We start from the raw sequence: 26,225 nt of genomic DNA on the forward strand, positions 1-26,225 counted from the left end.
CAGATCTTTCAGCGCCCTTGAGGCCCCGCAACACCTGCCCGTCCCTTCCCAGCTGCTGCTCCCAGGTGTCTGCCCGGCCTGGTCTCCTCTGCAGAGAGGTCTTGTTTTGTCTGGTCTCCCCCGAGCCTGCCGCGGTCGGGTGTTCTGACACAGAGGACTACATGCTCATCCGATGTAGGGGAATCTTCATGATTATCATCCAAAAGCTTTCGCGGTCCCCAAAGGGGTGGAGTAAGTCACCCACGGGTAGGGACTTAGAAACGTTCAAATAAGTAACGCGGAGACACGGCGCATTGTCCATGCCGCGGGGTGTGTTTGGGCTGCGGGTAAACACTTGGGTGGGGAATTTGGATGGCTGGCACTTCGTGGCTGTTTAGAGTGGACTGTACACTCTTAGCTCTTCCCATGAACCCTCTTACGGTGATTGATTCCCAACATTCGTTTTACTCCAAATACGTCAGTCGGTGCCAGCAAGCATAGGGCAGGTTCACTATGGATTCAGGCGGCTGGATAAGGGGAGTCCAGGAGCCCTCAGTGGGTTTTTCAGGCTTTACTACTCTCTCGGGAAAGCAGACACACAGGCACATCAGGCAGGGAGACTGGCGTGCAGGGAAGGCAGACACTGGCCGGGCAAGGGGTGCGGGGAGGCAGGCAGTGAAAAAGCCCCCAGTCCCACATGACTCTCTGTCTGTGGGCTCTCTCTGGTGTTCTGTCGTGGTCTTGCCTCTTATGTAGTCACTTGTCCTCACGTAGCCGTCCTTACATAACTGGCCTCTAGGCTCAGGCGTGCACACTTACACATGCCCACACCCATACGCCAGGCCTCCACAATCAGGCACGCATGCCCGGTGCCCATGCTCCCAAGTGCTTTCTGCCTCAACACGATCAAGGCCATAGGTGATAGCCAGAGGCCAGTGGCATAAAAAGCCCGATTAAAACATTTACCCTACAGTCAGCTTAGTCCTGGCCAGTGGTTTTGTTACGGCAATTCCCAGAGAAATCAGACGGCAGTTGGAGGTGGAGAGATTTACAGGTCACACCGGGGGCCCAGTGGGATTGCTCCCCAAAGGCTGAGCACCCAAGAGTAAAAATGGAGGTTTTGTACAATTTGTGTGAGGAAACGTGCTGTCCCATCCATCACAGCATAAGCATTCTTTCTTGTTCGGGAAGGAGTCAAGGTAGCCATGGCTACCACTGTGTACTAGCAGTGCCGCACACCCAGCAACTTCTCTGCTCCCCCAAGCAGCAGACTCGAAGAAGACTTCCCCTAAGCAGCAGACTTGGGAAACTTCCTGCTTCAGCTTTAGAATGGACATGTGACCCAATCAGCCCCCAAAATGTGAAGGATGCTTGCCGGGTGACTCCAGGAAAGACAATCACTACACTGCGTGGAGACAGGTGGATCCCTGTGCCCATGGGACATTGTGGTGTCTGGATGTGAAGTCTGGAACTGCTGCGACAACTTTTTGAATATAGGGGATGAGGTGCTACTGCCAAGCCTACAACGAGGACAGGAGAGCAGAGGAAGAAATCGCGGACATCCGTGGGGCCAACCCCACTGGCCAACCCCAACCAACCCCAACCCCACTGGCCAACCCCAGTGGCCAACCCCACTGACCCTCTGATCTTGTGAGCATGTGAGATCGATTTTCCTTGTTGTTTGAACCCGTTTGACTTGGGAAGCTCTTCTGTTACACACACCTAAAGGCATCCTGAGATGTCCATGCTGACCTCCTGGTCGGAAGTTGAGGCTTCAAGTGTTTAGGAGATGAAAAGTTGACATCACTGGATTGTTTTTAAAATGGGATGAAAAAAGCCACTGTACATCTGGCCTGTACCCTGGTTCTTTTATAAAATAAATAAATCTTTAAAAAAAGAAAAAAAGAAAGAAAAAAGCCACTACAGAAAAAACCGCTTTACTGTCCTCTTTACACTGAACCAGCCCCTTGCATGGGGCCAAACCATCCTTATTCCAAGAAACCAGCAAAAACAAGAATATCATGTTTGCAAAGACAGGGAGAAGTAAACTTTCCCCTACCTTTACTTGTGATCCTGCCACAGAAAGGAATATCCATACCAAGGGGAGCTTCCATGGTTTCTGCCCCACCTGGCGAAGGGTAAGTTAACAGACCAGTCAAAGAGAAACGGCCTAGCCTGCTAGGGTTCTGGCCGGGCGGTGCAGTGCCTGAGACCACAGAACAGGCGGCCTCTGTCACAGGCAAGCCTGGGGGAGCCTGATGAACCGAAAAGCTTATTAGGCCCTGGGATCCCACATTAATGACGGACCAAATAAACCCAAGAAAATAAACACAAGCTGAAGAAAGGGCGGGGAGGCGGGTAGAGAAGGAAGAGCTGGGACAGCCGCATTTCCTACGTCAGAATGCCACAGAGGCTAGAAGGCTGCTGAGCCCAGCGGTGCCCCCTGCCAGTCCAGCAGCACACACCAGGACTCCTGCCGGCAATGTCGTCCTCAACACGAGAGGTCGAGGGATTTATGGGGACCTTTTCTTTAGCTCCATGCTCTACACATTCTCAGTTTCCCCTCAGGCCACTGGCCACTCCCCAGTCTCCTTTGTGCACTTACTGTCCCTGCCCCATAATGTAGCCCCCAAGGCTCGCACTCTGCATGGCACCCTGGGCGATGCCGGTCACTCCCAGGCCTCAGTGACCACTTAGGTGCTGACAACTCCGAAGTATCTCCATTCACATTTCCCGTAGACACCTCAGATCTGACACATGGACCAAACTCATTCTATCCACCTGCCAGTTGTCAGGGAGGTCATCCAAGGACCGGACAGCCGTTTGACCCCCTGGGTCAATGCAGGCTCCCTGCCCCGCCCATGGAATATGCCCCACTTGGCTCCCCCTCCCAGGAACTCCTCCAAGGACACAACCGTGGGCTAGAAATGTGGCTCTGAGATCATCTGGACGGAGTCCATGACTGAACGCTAAGGACTTGACATAGGCTTTGGTGATCTGGCAGGTTTTGGAAGTTGCTTTGCCTGCTGCAACTGCCACCTACTGCTGTGCCGTGGTCTGCCTTCCCTGTCTCCTTGTTGGCATGGTTCAGATCACGCCTGGGAACCCCCAAGGCTGAGGCTGTTACCCTAAAACAGCCTTTCTTTTCTACAGAGGCTCAGCGAGTTGTGTAACTACCTTGTGTCACACGTAACACCCCCTTAGACATCCCTCCCTTGAGAAGTCTTCTTATTTCTTATTTTCGATGCCTTCCTATTTCTTATTTTCGATGCATCTTCTACCTAGCCTTATCTTTCTGCTGACCACACTATCATCCCTAGTTTCTTATCTTCTCTACTAGACTAAATCACCTTTGCAAGAGGGTCCTGTTCTACTGCTGTCCTGTTCCTGGTTTCACAAACAATGTTGCAGGAGTCCAACCTGGAGTCCCATGTTCCCTACAATGAGGGTTAACACAAGTCCCCCATGACGGAGCACGTCAAAGGCAACACTTCTTACAGATGACGGAAGTAAATGAACCCCCAAGAAAGTGCAATCAGAGGGGCAGGCGATGCCTGTGGCTGAGAAACACAGCACACCGGGGAGGGAACTGTCGGGATGGCCCCGAGCATCTCAGCACCCGAGTGGTTAAGTGCATTGAATCCGGCTGAGGCCAAGGGAACCAACACTTGACTGCACTGTGCAATAAGCGCTTTTACAAAATTGTTCTCATTAAGATCTTAGCAACAATGGCACCCACTAAACCTTGTAAGAGATGGCAGCTGGTACATTCGCCAGGAAGGCCGGACCTTTGTAAAATGTTTCCTTTCCACTTGCCACAAACTGGAACCATTTTCAAGGGCCCATTTTCAAGGGCTGCAGTTCTTAGAGACTGTTCTTAAGTAAACCTTCTTACCTACTGTCTTAAACTGTGTAGTTAAAATCTTCTTTACCCATTGTTGCACTGCCAGTTCATGGGATCCTTGCCAGCACCGCTCAGAGGGATTGTGATAGCATCCTCAGCAGCTCAAGGGCATTTCTTCCTCTTGCTCAAGAGGATGGTGGGAGGCAGAACGACAGCACCAATCCTGAGCTCTTGGAATCAGGCCTCTTGGAATCAAGATATGGTTGGGCTGCCAGCTCTGAGGTGGGCATTACCCATGGAGCTTCAGTGGCACCTTAGAGGGCAGCTCCCCCTGAAGCCCGTCTCCGAGTCTGTAAGTAGGGACAACAGGTGTCTATCATGGGGCGGTAACAGTGAAAAAGCCAATAAAATAAAATACCAGTCAGTTCTGGCATGCAAACTCAATAGATGCCAAAAATGTTAAGGCATTTCATTTTTTTTTTTTTTTTTTTTTGCTACCTTTTAAGGACAACTCTCTGGAATAACGCTAAGGTAGAGACACTGAAACTTCCCTATCGAGCTTGGGCCATATCCACGTGGACTGCCCTGAAAGCTAACCTTTGGCTGTGTGCGTGAAGCTGCTGTCACAGGCTGGGTGTCCGTATCCAGGAGTCATCTAAAGGATGTTTCTGTCTGTGCTCGTAGAGAAAACAGGCATTTAGCGGGGGCAGTAAACACTGGCAGTTTTCCACCTTTACATCAGACATCACAAGCTATTTACCTAAAACTAATCTTTTCTCTTCCAGCAAAGATTATCCAAACAAAAATTGGCCTTCGGAGTACTTGGGCCAAGGGAGATGGCCCGTCACTGGAGGGTGGTAATGGCTAACACGTCCAGAGCAGCCACTGGGCTCACCACAGCTGCCCAGCGCTTCCCACACTCCCTTGATGCTCTCGTAAGGGAACCAGATGCTTCAGAGACTGAGACCATTTGTACAAGTCCTGAAGCAGATACCTGGCTGGTAAAGCCAGGACTCAAATCCATTAGCTCCAGAGGCCACTCTCTGGATATGATCTGACCAACTCTTACTGCACTCACCCCAACACAGCAAGTACCCAATTCCAGAAAAGAGAAATACTGATTGAAGTCAACATTTCTCTTTGCCCAAGAGAACCATTTAAGTGTAGAGTCAACAGAAACCTACAATTGGTGATGACACAACAGGCCTGTTAAATCAAAATCATCAGCTGAAAATCTACTACTACACACCAACAACTACACCATCAAGAGAAATTCTTTTGTATAAATTGGGGGTGCTAAAAAGGCACACACTAACAAAATCCAAAGTCAAAGCCCACAACACTTGATAAACCCAGGGAATACTTAGTATTTTAGTACACACCAAAATGTTTGACCATCACAAATTTATTTACTTGAAGACTGCAAATGGTTAATCAGAGACAGGAACTAGAGTATTCTGAACACACCACCAGGTCAGATATACGCACATGCCAGAAAGGCAAAACAGTTTTCAAGTTGTACCTGTTTAGTATTCCAAGTCCATTCATGCAGTTCCTTAATTACAAGTAATATCAAAACTAAGAAAATACTGTGCTTTCAGCAAATTCACATTTCACCTCAACTACATACATGAAAAGCTGGATTCCAAAGTCATTCAATACCATAGACCTCAATACTTAATATTTAAAATAAGACACAAAATAGACGCAGTAAAAATATTTTCTCCTTCATTCTAAAACCCCAAAGACTTTGGTATTAGCAGGCATGCTCACTGTCCATGGACACTTTTCAAACATCACTGACTGTGCAGGTATCCTACTTCAATGAATCACCCAACAACCTCACATCATTTCACAAAAACAAATTCAGCTTTTCAATTATAAGTCAAGTGATACGTAGGTGATTATTTTCTATACTTTCCCATATTTAAAAAACATTTTATAATATTTATTTTTACAGGTCAGGGAGAAAAAAAAATAAAAGTATACTCCAAGTTCATTGTGCAAAACAAGGCTTGATTAAAAAAAAACAGGTGCACCATCAAAACTGATGCATGGACCGAAACTTCTTCCCCTTTGTGGCATGTTGAGGAATAGGCAGAAATTCAGCCATTCAATGAAAATAAATGACAAATGCTAAACACACCAACAAAAACCAACAAATGCATGAGTTACAATAAAAATCTTTATTTAGGTTTGGTCAGTACAGGTAAGATATACTGGAGTCACAGAGCAATTTGCATTAACAGGATTCAACAGTTCATAAAAACTGAGTAACTATGCACACAGACTTCTTAAACATTCAGTCACCTAAAGAGAAAATGCACAGATGTATGGTGGGAAAAACTGCAGCTAACACTGAAACTACTACAGGACTCCATCAGCAAGTCCAGCTTTTAGTGATAAACTACTGTACCGGGCAAACTTGGCAGTCACAGCCTCACATCTACTCTAACAAGTCTGAATGGCGCAGAAGTATAACAACAGCATGAGTGAGAATGCCCTTGCACAGCACAGGCCCTACACGGAGATTTATACAGACATCATCGTGTTCTACTTGAAAGGAGGATTTCCATTTACAACTTCACATTAACTCATATAAAAATAACTTGACCCTACTCAAAATGTCTTTTTAGCAACATTCAAAGTAATTAACTGTTATAATTCCCAAAGTGGCAGAGGTATTGAAGCAAAGGAAGAAAATTAAAAAAAAAAGGGGGGGGGGAGAAACAAAAACACACACACCCACAAAAAAGGCAAAGAGTGACAAAGTATGCGCTACTTCGCCGACAGTCTCCTCTCCCAAATTCAACGACACTGTATAAAAATCTGCTGGAAAAATATTACAAAACCGAACCCTGTACATTTACACTTGAGTCCAAGCCATTCTGCGCGTGGCGGGAACCCGCAGTTCGGTCACCTTTCCCACTCACCGTCTTCTCCTCCTGCGGGTCATGGCTGGAGTCTGTGTCATTTGAGTGGTGTGTGAGAGAGTTTTCACTGCCCGTGGGAGAGTCTACGCTTTCATACCCCGCACTGAGTGGGTTTATGTAACTAACACCTCCTCTGCCAGTTCTCTCCTCCGAGCTGTGGGAGGCCTGATTACCATTCCCTGGAGAAGAAGGAAAGTCATCCTCGTGGGCGTCCCCCTCCCTGTGAAATCCAGACCCAGACGTCCTCTGCCGGGAGGAGCTGCCGTTACTTGGTCCGTTGGCCAGTCGACTGCAGTCTTTTCCTGTGGCCTCCGCCTGTCCTACAGGCTCAGAAGATGTAGTCCTGCTGGTACTTGGGGCGGAGGCTTGAGACTGCTGCTGCTGGTACTGCGCCAACTGCTGGCGTGTCTCCTTCAGCTGTTGCTGAAGAACGAGAATGGTGCTCTGCATTCCCTCCACTTCTTCGTCAAGTTGAATGATGAAGTCATTCAGTTCTGTGCAAAGGGAAGAGTCAAACCTACTTTATTATCTTTTATAACATATGTAAAACTATTCCTTAGTGGCTGGAACAAAGCCAGGCAATCATAAAAGTTTGCAATTCTAAAATCACAACACAGGGTATTTTGAAGTTTTGCTTGGAATTTTTGAAATAGTTACAAGGAGTTGTTTTGGGGGATAAAATAGTTAAAAATAGATTAAGGCAACCAATTTGGGTTCGTGTAAATTCATCTGGTCATATATGACTGAATACAGCCCACAACATCCTCAGCACATTGTTTACCTTTGTGTGGACAAGGCTGGTGACGAAAGCCTTTTCTCAGCTCTTCAGCTGGATTAACCTCTAGGGAACAGGTGACCAATCTATACTAACACTCCAAAAGGGCATACTGTTTACCTTTGTGTGGATAAGGCTGGTGGTGAAACTCTCAGCTCTTCAGCTGGATGAACCTCTAGGGAACAGGTGACCAATCTATACTAACACTCCACAAAGGGCTATGTTGTAGCCAAGGACTATTATACTTTCAAGAACAAAACAGAAAACTCTTGGAAACTGATAAAAATACATGTCCAGTAAGTCCTACAAAAGCACTAGAGGCGGGGAAAAAAAATCTTTCAAAATCTCCCATTTACCGAAGTTTACAAATGGTAAGAGCTGAGAAACACTGCTATGAAAGGTAGTTTTAAAGATATGCTTCTTTGCGATTAACTGTTATATATGTACGAATTCTCAATTTAAAATTTTCCTTATTAACTACTAACCTTCCACATGAAGGGTTCACCAAACAGCATTGATGTACCTATACTTGCCCCCCAAGAAAGATGGCAGCTGAGAATTATGTTCTTTTGGTCTTAGCAAATTTTAGCATTAGACTGTATACACTACATAGGACCTTAACAAGTACAAACGTGTTTTTTAGACGACTGAAAATAGCCAAATACTTAAAGTCTTACACAGAGGAAGTAGTTAAATGAAGATATTCTCCCCTTTAAAACTGAATATAAATTTGGAGGCCTATGTAATACCTTAATAACACAACTTTTCTATCTTTAACCAAATCCCACAATGAAAAACTAAAAATGGAAATCTGTAAACTATTAGGAGAATGGGAGAAAACGCCACTAAATGAAATGGCTTTGGTTGCCAACTCAACTAGAGCTATAGGCAGATAGCAGCATGTACAGAATATGACCTATACTATTCATGCCTGGCAGTTTTTTTAAAAGCCAGTGCAAAGTTAACCAAACTTTTCAAAGGACCCCTTACCATCCTGACTGCTTTTAAGCTCCTCACTATACTTCTTCTGTAAAGCCAACTCAGCTTCAAGTTGTGCAATACGTCCCTGGGACAGCTGCCTTCCAAGTTCTTGATTCTCCTGGATTAGCATTCGACACTTCGCCATTAACTTTTTGCCTGTTTGGCTGCAAAGGAAAAAGTCATCCATCACAAAATGAAGACAAAACTCTCTTACAAACCTTATCTGCTTGCAATTATTACAATGATAGATGTAACATATACAGAACTAGGTCACAGTAGGTACCTCCCTTCAATTACCATCTCCTGTTCTGAAACAGGCCCAACTTCTGCATTTCAGAATTCTGCCAATCCATCAGCAAAAGCAAACCCAAAACAAAAGCACCAAAATGGCAGCTTTCTAGTGTTATTACAATGATTCTGAAATCTATTTTCATCCCAACCTTTGAACTTCAAAATTAGCTACTTAACACATACTTAAGATACACCCATATTAACAAAACACTAAGGTGCTTAGCTTCATGGAAAGTTCTCGGAAAGATAAATGCAATGACAACCATACGCTCCTTTAAAATACTTGATAGACGACAAACTGTACTTCTATTTATTTTTGCTAGAAAAACATTCAGTAAGGATACCTCTTAAAGGCAGTTTTTACAAGAACATCTACTAGCTTAAGGCATATTAAATAACTGTTTTCAAAGAGCATTTAAAAAAAAGCCTAATAAAGAGCCTAAAGATTGCTTTTATTCATTAAGTTCTCATTTAACTTCTTTATGTGTGTGTGCATATGGATATAAAATACATGTCTGAGCTGTCTTTTAAATCTGGGACTTGCTTTAAACAAATTATTTACCACGTGCTAGTGTATCATACTATCAATCTACATGCACACACACCGTAACTTAAAAGTAATCACAAAGTAATCTCTCAGAAAACTTTTCTGCCTTTTCTTTAGCATCAGCAATAATGGAAATGATCACTTTTAACCCTATGCACTCCACTGTCCCCTCTCAGGGGACATCGGAATTCTAGCATATCACTCGGATGTCCCCTCTCAGGGGACATTGCAATTTATTAGTAATTACAGGGAATTGAGGTCATTTCAACGCAACTTTTTGAGACATGCATGTTTCTCTGAAGTTTTATCTTGAAATGGTACAAGAAATTAAATCAAAATATCGTAAAATGGTTCAGAGTGCAAAGGGTTAAGGGGCTCTGATTGAAGAATATACCTCTCTGACTTGGACAGGGAATTAAAAATTTTTGTCATTAAGTACTTTCCTTTTTTCTTCTTTTAGTGGGGCTTCCCCTTGTCTGATTCAGAATGCATCTAAATCCTATCAAGCCCTAAAACTTTTTTTTTTTTTTTTTTTTTAATAGAGGCATGCTTTATTTGTTTGCTGGTTTGTTTGTTTGTTTTGTTTATACATGCACTGGGTACAGTCAGAAGCGCGGGAGGGTGAGAGAATTCACCAGAGCCAGAGCAGGGAGCAGAGCAGACAGAAGGACCGAAGTACACTGCTGAGGGGAGCAGCGGGTGGCAGGAGAGGTCTGCGCACCATGTGGGACCCTCCTCCAGTGGCCTGGGAGCAGCCGGGGATCGAACCGGCGCCGCAGAGGCCGCGGGCAGCTTCGCAACCCAGCGCTCAACCGCTGCGCCACCGGGGAGGCCCAAGCCCTAAAACTTTTTAAATGAGAGCACTTTGTAAACTGATTCTCAATCTTTTAAGCAGAAGTTTATAATTTACTTCCCTTCACAAATCTGTGGTACAGTAAAAACAGCTTCTCTTTGCTCAAAGGAACCTGGGGAAGCCACCAGCAAGCCCAGGATGAGGGTTGATTCCTTACATGGCAACTGTTCCCTTGTTCACTGCCACTATAGGACAGACCTTATTTTCCTTCCGTTAGTACCTTCAGACTTCCACTCAACTAGAGTTTGGACATCAAATGAGGAATTAAGAATAGGCACCGCTATCAAAGATAGTGGCATTCCTCTCATTTCACAGCCTATGTACCATAACTTTATTTTCTTGAATGATATAAAGCACCAGTGTTTTCCAACTAATCTGAAAAATCTCTCATGAATTTAACAAAGATTAGAAAAAACAGACAACTATGAAATCAACACATTAGTGATCTGACAACCTCACATAAAATATAATTTAAAATGATTCATAATCATAACTCATGATCTAAAATAATCCTATCACTTCTAAAATTAGTAATTGTTGAAACATCTTGACAAAACTGCTATTCCTTAAACATTCATTTTGTTACTTATGATCTGTATCATATCACAAAAAAAAGTAAATAAAAGAATTCAATCACAAGTAACTCTCTTTAGAACAGGTTTTTGAAAAATTAAAACAAAAACACGGACCCATTCCTAAAATCAAATAATCCACAAAATATATACATAAGAAATGGTTTAAATAAAGTTAATAACACCATACACTGCCTTGTTATCAAGGGGAAGGGAAACAGGCTATATTGGAGGTGTTCAATTAGGTGATTAAAAGCAAAGTGAAAATTGTCAAGATACTTAAAATATATCCTTCTGAATGAACAGTTTAAAATAGTGTCACGTGTATGAAATATTTTAACCAAAGTAAAGAAGATAATTCAGGGAATCTTTCGTCTTCAAAATTAAAAGAGTAGGAAAGTAAAAACAACAACAAAAAATTTATGTTACTTATCAAAATAATGCAAACATGTAACTATCTGCCAGATTAGGATCATCAGATTTTAAACAAATTATTTACCAAATGCTAGTGTACTTGTACCACTGACTGAGCACTAGTTCTTTCAAATTAATGGTGTAGTTATAGTACCAGGTATAAATGAAGTTATTTATAGTACTGGACATACTATGTAAGGCTAATTTTAATGGAATAAAAATCCATTTATAGGACATCAAAATAAATTATGACTAGTACATTGGAAGCATCTTATAACCATTTAAAAAATGAAATTAAATAACTATTAAAAAGTGCCCAGGTATAAAGTGGGGTGAAGCTGCAAATCACCTGAATATATAATGGTGACATTAAAAAAAATCCAAAAACAATATATAAAAAATGACTATACATGCATAGGAATTATCCTTATAACCAAGAAATTTAATAGTGGTTATTGTGCCTGAATGAAGAAGGCAAGATCATATCCAGGAGTGACTCTTTCATCTCGATTTTTTGTTGTAATTTTTTATGGAAAAAAAAAAATTAACAATGATTAAGAAAAACCCATACACCCCCCCCTTCCCAAAAGCATTATCTAAGCAGCAAAGAAGAATTCTAGCAAAATTTGAGCATATATTCCAATATTTACTCCAGAATTATTTCTTGACCTACTAAAAATTTGTTGGTCATTTATTTCTATTGTGACCTTATATAGCATCTTCAAATATATACAAAAGTCTTACTAACTTGGGCACAATAACCTATTTTCAAACAAATTTGGTTATTTACTTACCCACCACCAACCCTCACAAATTGTGAGAATTTTAGAAGCGGATTTTTTGAACGTCACACAAACCACTTCTGGTTCAACCCACCCTCTGCCCCACAATCAGTTCCCTAAAGCACAAACATACAAGATACTTACAATTGATTTGAATGATTAAGAGAGAACTTAAGTCACCCTTGTTAAAACTGCACTTAACCGTTGGGACAATCTGGAACTTTATCTTCCACTCATCTTAGACTCCATTATCACCAAGTGAATATTCGAATTGGTGACTTATAGAATGACGAAAAAAATTCACCTCCAGGATTGGATGGAAGCATGAAGAAAATGCCTCATTTATCTAAATGATCAAATGAATCTGCTAGATATGATCACTACAGCTTTGTCTTCAATTCACAAAATGTCTCACTGAGGCCAGCCCACAGCTCCAATACATATTTCCCCAATCTTCTGGGCGGCACCCTGTGAGGCTGTCCCACATTAATTTCTACTGCAATATCTTGGGACAAAGTGTCAAAAAGTAGCAAGAGTCAAGTCTCCTTGTCTTTTATGCCAGCTGGAAAAAAAAGTCTTTTAAAAAATGAGACACAGAGCCTTCCTCTTCTCTTGAAGAGCACAGCAAATTTCCCCAAAATCAATCTGCTCTCCACAGGCCCCCCCCAAATCAAAATGTTAAAAGTACAACAAAACCATCATAGCATTCCTTGAACTTAAAAAAAGCCCAAAACAAAAAAAACCCCAACTATTTCAAGGCACATTTAATTTAATATCAAGAGTGCAATACAAAAGGCCAAATACAATGAAGGACCACATTCCCCCATGAATATCAAAGACAATTCTCTTGGAACATGTGCCTGTTGAATGGAATGGGGGTTCAGTAAGTTTTACTACTAAAAAAAATTAATGCAGTGAGTCCCATCACAGCCAATATCCTTATACAATCTGGTCGTGAAATGAATGTTTATAATGCTTCACACAGTTTAAACCTCAAGTTTGATACCACACCTTCATGTTTGTACAGTCCTCAGTAAGTGCATCTACAGTATTAGCAACCATTCAAAGAACAAACCATTGATTAAAACCACATTGATTTAAGGCTCAGTAATATAGAGCCCCAAAAGAAATGGTTAAATATATGAACTATGTGTACTGATGTCTATTATTTGAATTCTCTCATAACTACTGAGTTGGTTCTTAGCAAATAAACCTTTAAAGGCAAAATTCACCTCATTTGAGTTTTGACCCAGAAGTTCAACAACAATCACGAAGTCCACAGTCTTATTGGCAAAACTGATATACAGTGTCTCTAAGTCACTATGCTCAAGGTTAAGAGCGATGCATATTCCATTTTTACATTTTACTGGAATTTTACATGTTCAATTCATGATTTTAAATCTCTAGGTTTTCATTCCTCCAAACTGTCTGAAGACACAGTGTGCCACAGACTTAAGACTTCTGTTTCTCCCTCTATTTTCTTCAAATAAACATTTCTCAAGTGTCTACATGTTCTAGAAGGGAAATTTTCGGAGGTGGCCACTTCTTCGGAATAGTCCGACGCCATCAGGCCTCTGAAGCAAGGGGAGGGGGAAGAGAAAAAAGCTGAAACACAAGGTTCATCTGGTAAGTTTTACATTAACCATTACAAGCTGAACAGTTTAAGAATGTGGCTTTTTTGGCTCAAAAAGTCTGAGTCTTGGTGTGGAAACGAGTACTTGGCTGTCCCACCACAGTTTTCTCGTAGTGGGACTGTGAGGGAAGTCTTGACTGGGGAGTATGATTTGTTTACCTATCAGGCGTAAACTTCCAGGCACTCAGTTCATTTTGGGCTTGTTCCAGTTTGTCTTTAGTCTGTTCCAGTTCACCTTTCATTTTTAGGAAAAACAAATTGATGGCTGGGTCTACCATTGTTGATCTCAGTTGGGCGACACTGGGCTGTTGGACTTGCTTGAGGTACTGGATTTGAGTCTGTGCAGAGCAAAAGAAATAATTACTACCAACTCAAAGGAAAACATCCATGATAAAAAGGTGGGGCAGAAAATTCCTTTTGTTCCCTAGATTTACCAACTTGTTTATTAAGGTGCCTCTCTGACCCCATCCTAAAACCCTCTAGGGAAAAAGAACAAATTAAAAACTATTTAAGGTTATCCCTGTAGGAATTAAAGCCACTTGATTATATTTCCATATGTGGAACCTTTGAAAAAATCTGTTCTGTTTACTAAAAATGTTGACACCCACTGGGGAAGGAAAAAAGCCAAGTTCAAAATACTAATTATGAAAGTGTACTATTGAGGTACTCAGTTTACTAGCTCAAATTTGGGCTATCAAAATTATCCTATGCACAAGTCCCCTAAAAATATGCCAGGCACAAGATTATAATTAAAAATACATTTGCATTTTTAAGTTTAAAAATACACGTTAGTTATAATTACACAAGCTGACATTACAACTTTATAAATAGCTCCTTAAAGCCAAAATAAAGTGTATGCTCATTTTTTCCCTTTTGAGTAAATCTGGATCACAGAAATATAAAGCTGGTAGGTGACTGATCTAGTCCAAACTGCGTATTTGTAATTCAGCGAAACTCTCCACGGACATAGTACCAGAACTGGGAGAAGAATTCTCTCAATCTCCTGAATTCAGCCTATGACCTTCCCACCGTCCCAGAACCCATCTACTTACACCGGAAACCTTCCACTGACTCCATGCTACTTAATAGCATTAAAAAAATTTCTAAAGTTTGAAATACAGTTCATTAGCATAAAATGCACCAAGATCTTGCTGCACACGCAAATGTAAAAAGGACTTAAGTTAACATTTCATAAGTAGCTCATTTCTACCATAAATTGGAAACTTTCCTGAGCAAGCAATACAATTCTTATTTCACATAGGGGTATTTTTAAAAGTAACATCTTAAAAATGTATACCTACTTATTCATCATAAGACCAGTCACTAAGATACTTTTAACAGGAAGGCATGTCAGATGGTATATACCACATACCCCAGCACTAGTGAAGACAACGCTTCTCCAATGCTAATAGAGTAACAACGGCAGGTTTACAGTGTGAACTGCTACATATAACCTTGCCCTTTTTCCTTGTGTGGTTTTTTTTCCCCTTCAGCTGCCCTTTCTGCAACATCTTGCCCTGTATTCTGGCTGAAAGAACAGTCAGTGAGTTGTGCAATTGGCCTGTACAAAGAACTATACAAAAAATGTGGCTGGAAATTATAGGTTCTAGTTGAAATAACCTAGCCCGAGAAGAAAAAGGGGTGATGGAACATCACCAAAGGCATGATCAAAGAACAGGCATGAGATCATCAAAACTACCAGTGTATATATGATAGCTGGAAAATCACAGAGGAGACTTGACAGCTACACTGCCTAGCAAGTGGTAAGAAGTTCCTGAGTTACAAAGTCTCCTAGGACTGAAGGAGAGAAAGAATTTAAAACTCACTGGTGTTAAAAGAGCACCACAGGCATCATCCATCTACCAAGTATTAGCACCCTGAAGGTAAGACTCACCCTCTGCATGCACAAACACTTAGAAGAGTGGCATGCAAACAGTGACACCTAAAGCTTTTACATGAGTAAGTGATAAAATCTACGATTATGAATATCAGAACAAGGAAAAGAGAATTAGGTTTGAAAGTAGGCACCTGAGAAGTGGTGGCTACTCCATTTGATATGAAAATCACAAGAGCAGAAAAAATTTTTTAGATTGGCAGGGTAGGGGCAACACAGAAAAGAATTTACATTCAAACTGTTGGTGAGGATTCTTTGAATCAATTGTCCACGGGTTTAAAAAAAAAAAAAAAAGCCAAATGTTAAAATGTCAGTAGCTGAAATACAGAAAGCAATGGTGTATTGAGAGAAAACATTTACTATTGACCTTGAAGAAAAGCATCAGTGGTAGTAAAGGTGAAAAGTAAACTGATAAGAGTAATGAGAAGGAAGAGAAAATAACAGACACTACTCTTTTCCTCAGCAAATATGAAAAAATCTTTTAGTGAAGGAATAAAAACTTTTGTGAAAATGTGGACACTGTGCATAGGAAGTAAAAGTACCATGCCAGGGCCTCTCTGGTGGTACAGGGATTAAAGACAGCACTATCAAGCTATCTGCAGCCACTGAAGCATGAGTTCAATCCCAGGCCAAGGAGCAACCCACATGGCACAGCAGACCTCTCCTGCCTTGCCCCCTGTTCCCCTCAGCAGTGTATTTCAGTAGATCTACCTGTTCTGCTCCCCACTATCTCTGGTGAATTCTCTAACCACCTGCACTTCTGGCTTACACCCCAGTTCTTATATGCATAAATAAATAAATCTTTGGGGGAAAAAAAAGTATTAAGGCTAAGCTCTGAAGAATTTATTGGTGAGAGACGGCAAGGAGTGTGTCCCCCTATAGTGACCAGAATATTGACTCACATCAGATTTTAATAAACATGCACCTAATGAATGGAGATTTCACAGAAGAACCAAAGATAGTTTCAGATTTTAACATCAGGAACAACAGGGAGAGAGCTGTCACTATTGTGTTTAACATATATACAAACACTACAAGGAATGGACTAAGACTATCAAAGACAGCCTAAAACTGAGTCTACGTTTAACCAGGAAATGATCAAATATCACTAGATCTATAGAGACAAGGCAAATAGTACAAATGAAAACATATAGTGATTAAGGGAAATATAAAAGTTGTGGGTACTAAAAATTAGTTTTATGGAAGAAGGGATAATAAAGAGAACACAGGAGAAACGAGTCAGATGGCTTTCTCAGACAAAGAAGGAATAAAAAGCAAATGCACCTCGTAAGCTCAGATATAAAGCCATCGAAAGGTATCTGGAATCAATATACTAAATAAACCATGGAAATTTTAGAGATTATCTCAAAACTTTGGACTCTGTAGCCACACACAAAAACATTTTAAATGTAAATGATGTAGTTACCTACCAAAATTTGACTTTCAGTATATTTTCACCTCAAGTGTATCTACAATAACAAATGTGCATCCGTATTTACACAAAGAGCATAACATTTGCATTAGTACTAACATACATAGTGCTGCGGATTGAAAACCAACTCATGAGAAAGACTGAGGCCTGGGAAGACTTACAGTGCATTCTTGCATCTCTTGCTCCTTTGTTGCTAGTCGCATTACAAGGATGTTTTCCCTGCGCGCAGACTCTTGCTGTTGTTGCTTCAGTTTTTCTTCAGACTCCCTTAAGCCAGTTACATCATTAGCTGATGATAAAGAAAAATAAATGCAAAACAGGAAATATAATTTTAAGCTCAATTTGAACCAACAGAGCAAAGTTTTGGCTGTCTTTGTCAAGGGTAACAAGTCAGAATAAAACATTTCATTAAAAAAAAAAAAAAATCAAGAATAGGGCCTCCCTGGTGGTGCAGGTGGTTGAGCGCCACACTGTGCAGCTGTCTGCAGCCTCTGCAGCACGGGTTTGATCCTGGCCGGCCAGCAAGAACCCACACGGCGAAGCAGACCTCTCCTGTCTCGCCCACTGCTCCCCTCAGCAGTGTATTTCATCTGCCTGTTCTGTTCCCTTCTCTGTCTCTGGTGAATCCTCTCACCCTCCCGCACATCTGGCCTATACCCCGGTTATTGTATAAGTAAAATCTTAAAAAAAAAAAAAATCAAGAATAAAGTCTTAGTTCCTGAGGCCTCCCTGGTGGCCTAAGGGTTAGTGTAAGCACTGTCACCGCTATGGCCTGAGTTTGATCCCTGACAAGGGAACAGACCCACATGGCGCAGCAGACCTCTCCTGTCTCACCAGCTGCTCCTCTCAGCAGTGTGTTTCAGCAGATCTGCCTGTTCTGCTCCCCACTCTGTCTCTGGTGAATCCTCTCAACCCTTGCAATCTCTGGCATACACCCCAATTCTTCTAATCAAACCAATAAAGTACTTCATTAAAAAAAATTTTTTTTAAGTGGGTAGAAGAGCTAAAAAGAAACTTCCCTGAAGAGGAAATACAAATGGCCAACAGGCATATGAAAAATGTTCAACATCACTTGTAATCAGGGAAATGCAAACCAAACCACCATGAGATACCATCTTACACCAGTGAGAATGGCACATATTAAAAAAACAAGCAACAACAAATGTTGGCGAGGGTGTGGAGAAAAAGGAACTCTCCTGCATTGCTGGTGGGAGCGCAAACTGGTCCAACCACTATGGAGAGCTGTGTGGAGATTTCTGGACCTACTAAACATAGAGCTTCCATATGATCCAGCAATTCCACTCCTAGGTATTTACCCAAAGGACACAGAAATATCAATTCCAAAGAACACCTGCACCCCTGCACCCCTATGTTTATAGCAGCACTGTTTACAATAGCTAAGCTTTGGAAACAGCCCAAATGCCCCAAAATAGATGACTGGATCAAGAAGATGTGGTCCATATACACCATGGAATATTACTCAGCATTCAAAAAAGATAAACACATGCAATTTGCAGCAACATGGATGGCACTGGAAGGGATCATGCTCAGCGAAATAAGCCAGAAAGAAAAAGAAAAATACCGGATGGTCTCACTCATAGCAAGAATCTAGAAAACTTAAATAAGGGACCAGGAAAATGAATAACTATAAGAAAGTGAAAATCAAAATCAACAAAAAACTATGAACCAGAGATACTTTTTGGGGGGTGGGGGGTGGGGGGCGGGAGGGGAGGGATTGGGGTCAGAATGAGGGGGTTGCAATTGTATGGGGAATATAAAAATAAAATTTATTATTTAAAAAAAATTTTTTTTTTTAAACTTTCTGTCTTAACTTTATAACAACTACTTTCTAACAAGGAAGTATATTTTAATCATGTGTGCCACAGGCAGCTGTGCTACAGTGGTTCACAACCAAAACTAAGGGGGAAATATGTTTTTATAGTCTAATCTGTTCCCAATGACACAGGAAAAATACCATGATTTGCATACAGTATTCAAATGTATATATTCAAATATATATACATATACACTATGTGTATATATTCAATATATACATGACAATAATTGCAGAGTCAATCACTACTTTTAGCTTTCATCATATTCTTCTGTGGATTGAAGCTGAAATTTCGGGGCATTAAGTTTTCTGGAAAACAGTAATGGATTTTATACTCAAATAGTTAAGCTGTTCTAACTCAGTGAAAAGTGACAAAGATATGTTTTGAACGTATAAACTTTTGGCAGTGTTATTTTTAGCAGATTTTGAGAAATGTTTAAGTATTTAAGCTCTCAAATGTATTGCTGGGTGCACCGCTTCTAGAATGATGACTCATGCTTCATTCAAGTTCCTCTGTAAACGCAGTCAGGACAGATCAAAAAAGTTGATAAAGTGGCTCTAAGTTCCTTACTGACGTTCCCAGAATACTGCAGATAATTCTGCTGTAAGTCATGCCCTGTATGATCACATGTTGGTTCCCCCCAATGACTGAATGCCTCAGAAGAGATGTCTCTTACATCTATTTCTGAGCCCCAGTGCTTGGACATAGTTGTTTAGTCACAAACGCTTGAATGAAAGTTACAGTTCCTTAGTAAAATCAATACCCTGTTTCTGTAACAATCTAAGAGGAGACACTCATATCGTGCTCGGGAAGCCAGAACTCCAACTTACAGTTAAGATCCGTGTACTTGCCCTCCAGAGCTTGCACGTAGGCTTCGTACTGTTTCCATCTAATACAGAAATAAATTTATATATTAGTTGTTACACTGAAATTGCTTTTATTAAATACAGCAGGAAAAAACACATTCATAAACTCATAAACTTAACATTGAGAATTCCGCTGGCAAATTTTTAGGGTCTCTTTCATACCAAGATCGATTTTACCTCTAGTTTAACCAACCGTACATTAGTCGCTTCAATATTCCATTTAGTTAATAGGACTAAGAGAAAGAAAATACACAGGAAAGTGTTCTCGACTGAAAATATACTAAGTGTGCTCCACTGGGTCAGATCGCACACCACAGTGGACTTTATATCATTGATACCAAGTACAATGCCTGGAGGATAGAAGCCAAATGAAAACCTCTTTTTTATGCCACTGCAAACAAAAGACATGCAAGAAATGTGCCTAATTATATGGGACTGAGGAGTCTCATCTTGGCTCTTGTGCATATCACTGAATATCTCAAAATAATACAACTTTTGCATGTAAAGAGGAGGAAACAATGTCCTATTTGTCAAGATTATATTTTCATACCATCTCTAATTGGCAAACAATTCCCATAAATGCCATTGTTATCAAAGTATGAGGGGAGCGTTTTTCATAATTCTTCTATCCTCAAAATATAAAACTTATGAACTGGGCCTCCCCAGGCACAGCGGTTGAGCGCTGGGTTGCGAAGCTGCTCACAGCCTCTGCAGCGCCAGTTCGATCCCCGGCTGCTCCCCAGCCACCAGAGGAGGGTCCCACATGGCGCGCAGACCTCTCCTGCCACCCGCTGCTCCCGTCAGCAGTGTGTTTCGGTCCTTCTGCTTGCTCTGCTCCCCGCTCTGGCTCTGGTGAATTTTCTTACTCTTCCGCGCTTCTGACTGTACCCAGTGCTTGTATAAATAATAAATAAATAAATCTTTAAAAAAATAAATAAAACTTATGAACTGCTCTTGGCAATTATTGCAGATGAAAAACAAGACTTTCTCCAGTCCTACAGTTAAAAAACTGCTAATGACAAGAACTTGCCCAAACGACTGCTATGCTGTGTAGCCAGGCTTTCAATCTACTCTTCTTAAAGCTAATAAAGATTACAATTCAGTCAAGTACATTCCTATTTTTATAAGAATACAACTTAGAACACACATAGGACATTCATTCAATTTTTAGACAACCATAGAACTTCAATCAAGAAAATCTGTAGCAAGAGAGCAGAAAACAGATCAATTAAATTAAGTAGTTGATTAAAAAAAAAATCACCGAGATTTAATGACGGGGTGGAGGTGGGTGGGAAATACCTAAAAGTCAAGTTAGAATTTCTCAGAGGAAGAAGTTAAACTAAGCTCACCAATATAAACTGCGTATGATTTAAAAATTTTGAAGGTAACCTGAATTAAAAAATTGCTACCATGACTTCAACATTAAGATTACAGTACTTTTATCCCATTATGGTTAAAGATTGCACATCGGCACCAGAGCAATTATCTAAGGCTAAAAGGCAAGAAATGTACTGTATCGGTGGCATAAAAACACCACCAACACTTCAGTGGTAACACACAGTGTCTACCTTAGGATGATAAGTGTGTTTTTTTAGCATACTAAAGATATAAATTGCATGTGCTGGGAAATAAAGGCAAGCTATGGAAAACTGCCCCTTTTGTGAGATTATAGCAAAGGAAGTTAAAAGAGTGCCCACAACACACTCTAGCAAACAGTGAAAGATGTCATCTGTGTCTGTCTTAAAACATACTTTTTCTCCCCTCTACTTCTTGCCTGATGAATTATTATATTTATATCCAAAAGGGTGGGTTTATTATAAAAAAGGGAGAGAATAAAGGAGACCTGAATAAACACAGTGGGCAAAAGAGCTGCTCCAAAAGAGAGGAGTCTGCTAAAAGACAGGGATGCATAGTCATAGGTGGGCAGCCCTGGAAGGAGAGCTGCCTTTGCCCCTTTGCAAAGGGAGAAGGTCAACGAAGTAAAGCACCTGTATAGGCTCAGGTGGGCAGAAGGGCTGCTACCTGGCTGCTGAATTTACTAAGCTCTTCAAATAAAAAAAAAAATTGGGGGGCCTCCCCTGGTGGCGCAGCAGTTGAGCGCTGGGCTGCAAAGTTGCCCGCAGCCTCTGCAGCGCCTGTGTGATCCCCGGCCGCCGGTGAGGGTCCCACATGGCACGCAGACCTCTCCTGCCACACCTGCTGCTCCCCTCAGCAGTGTGTTTCATCAGTCTGCCTGTCCTGTTCCCCGCTCTGGCAAATTCTCTCACCCTCCCGTTCTTCTGACTGTACCCAGTGCTCGTATAAATAAATAATTCTTTTTAAAAATAAGTAAAAAAATATTTTGAAACTTCTAGACAAAAGTTTAATGACCTTGCAAATGCTGCCCTGAAAAATGCCCATTTTTAATTTGAAAGTTATCGTGTAAAAACCTTAACCACCATAGTAAGAGAATACAGAAAATACATAGTTATAAAAAACAAAACTTGTGATTACACTTTGATTCCTTACACTCAAATACTATAATGCTATACCTGACAATCTGCTTTTGAAAAAGCATTTATTGACAAATACAAATTCTCTGCATGTTAAAAATAAATTCAGGTTGGGGCCTTCCTGGTGGCGCAAAGGGTTATGCACAGCACTGTGAAGCTGTCCACAGCCTTTGCAGCATGAGTTTGATCCCCGGTCAACCAGGGAGCTACTCACATGGCGCAGCAGATCTCTCCTGACTCGCCTGCTGCTCCCCTCAGCAGTGTATTTCCGTCAGTTTGTCTGTTCTGTTCCCCACTCTGTCTCTGATGAATACTCTCACCCCCTGCACCTCTGGCTTAACACCCCAGTTCTTGTATGCATAAATAAATCTTTAAAAATAAAAAATTCAGGTTGCTTATTAAGTCTAGACACTACCCACACGAGTGATTTTGTTCTTTAGTGTTATGCACTCCTCTATACTGACATAATGAAGAGACAGGCCAGAGGAAATATGTTCAAAAAGCATATTAAATGATTTGAGGATAGTTAACATTAAAACACTATCTGAGGGGCCTCCGTGGTGCCGCAAGGGATTAAGACTCAAACTATGAAGCTACTGGCAGCCACTGCAGCACCAGTTCGATCCCGGGCCAGGGAGATACCCACTGGCACAGGAGACCTCTCCTGTCTCCCCGCTGCTCCCCTCAGCAGTGTATTTCAGTCAGTCTGCCTATTCCATTCCCCACTCTGTCTCTGGTGAATCCTTTCATTCCCTGAGCCTCTGGCCTGTATCCCAGCTATTGTATGCATAAATAAATCTTAAAAAAAAAAAAAAGTGACATGACAAACATTAGAATCACAATATGTTCTACAGAAACCTCTATTTTTTAATGAAAGTACATTTTACCTTAGAATTAACTCATCTCGTGCCATAACTTTGAAGTCTGTTTCACTCAGTCGAACCTGTAGAGAAGAATTGAAAGACAAACTGAGTACCCCTCCTAAAACTTTTAAATATTAAGTACTACTGGCACTCATACTCTTTGTAGTTTTAATGAAGACAGAATCACAAGTTTGCGAGTTTTTATTTGGAATCCCCTTACTACTGAAGACAAACAAAGCCCCTCCTTTTCAAAGTAGCTCTGAGCACCCCGGTGGCGCAGGAGTTAAAGTCTCAGCACCATCAAGCTAGCACCAGCTACTGCGGCTTGAGTTTGATCCCTGGCCAAAGAGCTAACCCACATGGCACAGCAGACCTCTCCTGTTTCACCTGCTGCTCACCTCAGCAGTGTTTTCGGTCATCTGCCTGTTGTGTCCCCCCCAGTCTCTGGCCTGCACCCCAGTTCTTGTATGCACAAATGAATAAAATTTCAAAAAAAAACTTCAAAGCTGAGACTGAAATGGCTCAGCACGATTTTTTTAAATCTGAATTTATTGGAAAAAAATTTAAAAAGTTGTTACCTTTTATGTGGACATGATTATGTAAATGTAAATTAAAACACCAATGAGCTATCACTACACAGTTAGAACGGTTGAATAAAAAAAAGCGGTAACACCACTAATTCACATAATTATAGAAAGAGACTAATTACAGTGATTGTGAAGGGTTGGGATGGATGGAGAGGGGATGGATGTGGCCATAAAGGAGCAGTATAGGGGTGGCCCATGGGGAGGTCTGAGTTACCCATTCTGGTTATGGTGATGGGTAGAGAAAGCTTCACATGGTAAGACTGCATAGAGCTAGACACACATACACACTGCACACATAATCTGTAAAATCTGGATAGACCCTGTGGATTGTACTAATGTCAAGTCCTTGGTTATACTGTTATACAAGGTGTCTGAGAGTTATGCAACATTTTAACATTGAAGGAGGCTGTGAAGCGTGCACAGAACCTGCTTTCAAGCTATAATTATTCCTAAGTAAAAAACTGTTGTTAAAAAGGGGGGCATAATATTCCAGCTAGATAAAACTGCTTTGTAAATTGAGAAATAGTAAATGTTTTTCCTACACCAAATTAACTGAAAGGTGAAATGCTGCTCCTGTATTAGTATAAAATTTAAACTCCATTAGTTTTCCTTATGCTACTTAAAAACGTTTTTCCTTTCAAAAGTATTTTAAATTTATATCATGATCAGGAACAAGTACTATCATAAAATGTAAGAGGGAAAATCATTTTACTAAAATGTAGCGAAAATCTTAATAGAAAGCACACAGTAATTTTCAGATGATTAAAGTACAATTTTTTTTTCCTTAAAGGTAATTTGACTTTAAATCTTAAGACAAATTTTCATTAATACTGTATCTAAATTTAACAAAATTTTTACTGGGTAGTAAACATGTATTCTACTTTTCTGAACGATTACAAATCCTCTTAGAAACAATGTTATTTCTTTTGTAGTCCTTGTGTGTGTGTATGTAACAGTGACTAAACTGAATTAATGCAGGGATGTAGAAAAGGGAAAATTGAGACTAGAAAACAAAACTTTAGAGTAGAAAGTATTTAAGAACTAACAGGTATATATGGCCTCTTAAAAAATACAGAAGTGATTTCATATTACAATGACGTTCCCTTCATAATCCAGAAAAAAAGGTAAAATAACTTAGAGAATTTTATAATCTATTTTGATATTATTTGTAGTTATACAGCTAGAAATACCTGTGTAACAGAGGCTAATAGTAGACTGTGGACATATCTTTATAATAAAGTGTTTCAGAAACTGATTATATTCTTAAAAAAACATTGCATATAAGATACAAAATCTAGCACATTATATGCCCACAAAACTATTATTAAGGTAAGGGAATGAGAAATAAGCAAACAATACAGGTAGTTCCTGCATTACCCCTCACCAAACTGCTTAAAATACTTACCTTTTTGGGAAGAGGTTCCTCGTTGGTCATCTTGAATCCTAGAAAAAAAAGGGTAAAGACACTCAATTGATTTTCTCCCAGCTACCATAGGGGGGAAAAAAAAATAATAATGGCTTTATCAGACCAATTTATTACTAACTCAGTAACAGCCATATTATTGAGGTATTCTTATTTTTTAATTCTTTTTATTTTATAATTTATTTACAGAAGTTGCAGAGATATTGCAGGGTTTCCATATACTTCACACTTAGTTTCTCCTTTGTTAAGACCTTGTATTATTATTGCTACTGTTATTTTTCAAAGTTCTTCTGTCAAAAAAGTCATTTTTGATGTCACCATAAAGGATTGAGAGAGGGCCTCCCCGGTGGCGCAGCGGTTGAACGCTGGGTTGCGAAGCTGCCCGCTGCCTCTGCAGCGCCGGTTCGATCCCCGGCTGCTCCCCGGCTACCAGAGGAGGGTCCCACATGGAGCGCAGACCTCTCCTGCCGCCCGCTGCTCCCCTCAGCGGTGTACTTCGGTCCTTCTGCCTGCTCTGCTCCCCGCTCTGGCTCTGGTGAATTCTTTCACCCTCCCGTGCTTCTGACTGTACCCAGTGCTTGTATAAATAAATAAAATAAATCTTTAAAAAAAAAAAAAAGGATTGAGAGAAATGTAATTTCTCACAACTGTACTACAGAATTTTGCAGAAAGGATTACCAGTTACTAGGCCTTTCCTTTTATAGGTACGTTGTCACACTGAGACAAGACTACCATCAGCAGAGATAATCTGCTCCTGTACAATGCTTATATCTGAAATACAATACACACACCAATACTTTAATGAATACATTCCTACCATTAATTTCATGTCACAGAAATAGAATATATGTATTTCATGTAACTCAGAGGTAAAATTATAATGTACTTCATAATAAAATTTTATGTAAAATTCATCTAATCTGTTGCAAAAAGTAGGTTAACAAAATCAGAAGTATTAATGCTGCTTTTTATAGTGAATGCCAAGAGTAGTTATTAAACCACAAATTCGCACAATAAAAAGTAAAAAAAATCCTTTAGCAACATGGCTTAAAATACAAAAAAAAAAAAAAATCTATATGATAGGGAGATGTAACTAACCTAAGAAACATAGTAACTTGGTATGAAATTTCTATGATCACTAAACTACTGAATCAGAGTTCTGAGTACCAGTACTGCTTTTTAAAAGCACACACAGTAACAATATATACAAATTAAGTTCCTATCCTGAA

At 40.6% G+C, this 26,225-nt stretch overlaps 1 protein-coding gene across 1 annotated transcript; it reads right to left on the reverse strand.

Moving 5' to 3' along the window:
- Positions 1-6,666: 6,666 nt before the first annotated feature.
- Positions 6,667-25,008, reverse strand: WTAP (WT1 associated protein; the record flags this gene model as incomplete). The annotated part of the gene is made up of 7 exons (XM_084229065.1): positions 6,667-7,250; positions 8,522-8,676; positions 13,764-13,942; positions 17,092-17,219; positions 19,596-19,654; positions 23,011-23,066; positions 24,979-25,008. The coding sequence occupies 7 exons, from the start codon at positions 25,006-25,008 to the stop codon at positions 6,667-6,669; spliced, it is 1,191 nt and encodes a 396-aa protein (XP_084085191.1).
- Positions 25,009-26,225: the final 1,217 nt, after the last annotated feature.

The sequence above is a fragment of the Talpa europaea genome (assembly GCF_964194135.1).
Source record: "Talpa europaea genome assembly, chromosome: 2".
Lineage (NCBI taxonomy): Eukaryota > Metazoa > Chordata > Mammalia > Eulipotyphla > Talpidae > Talpa > Talpa europaea.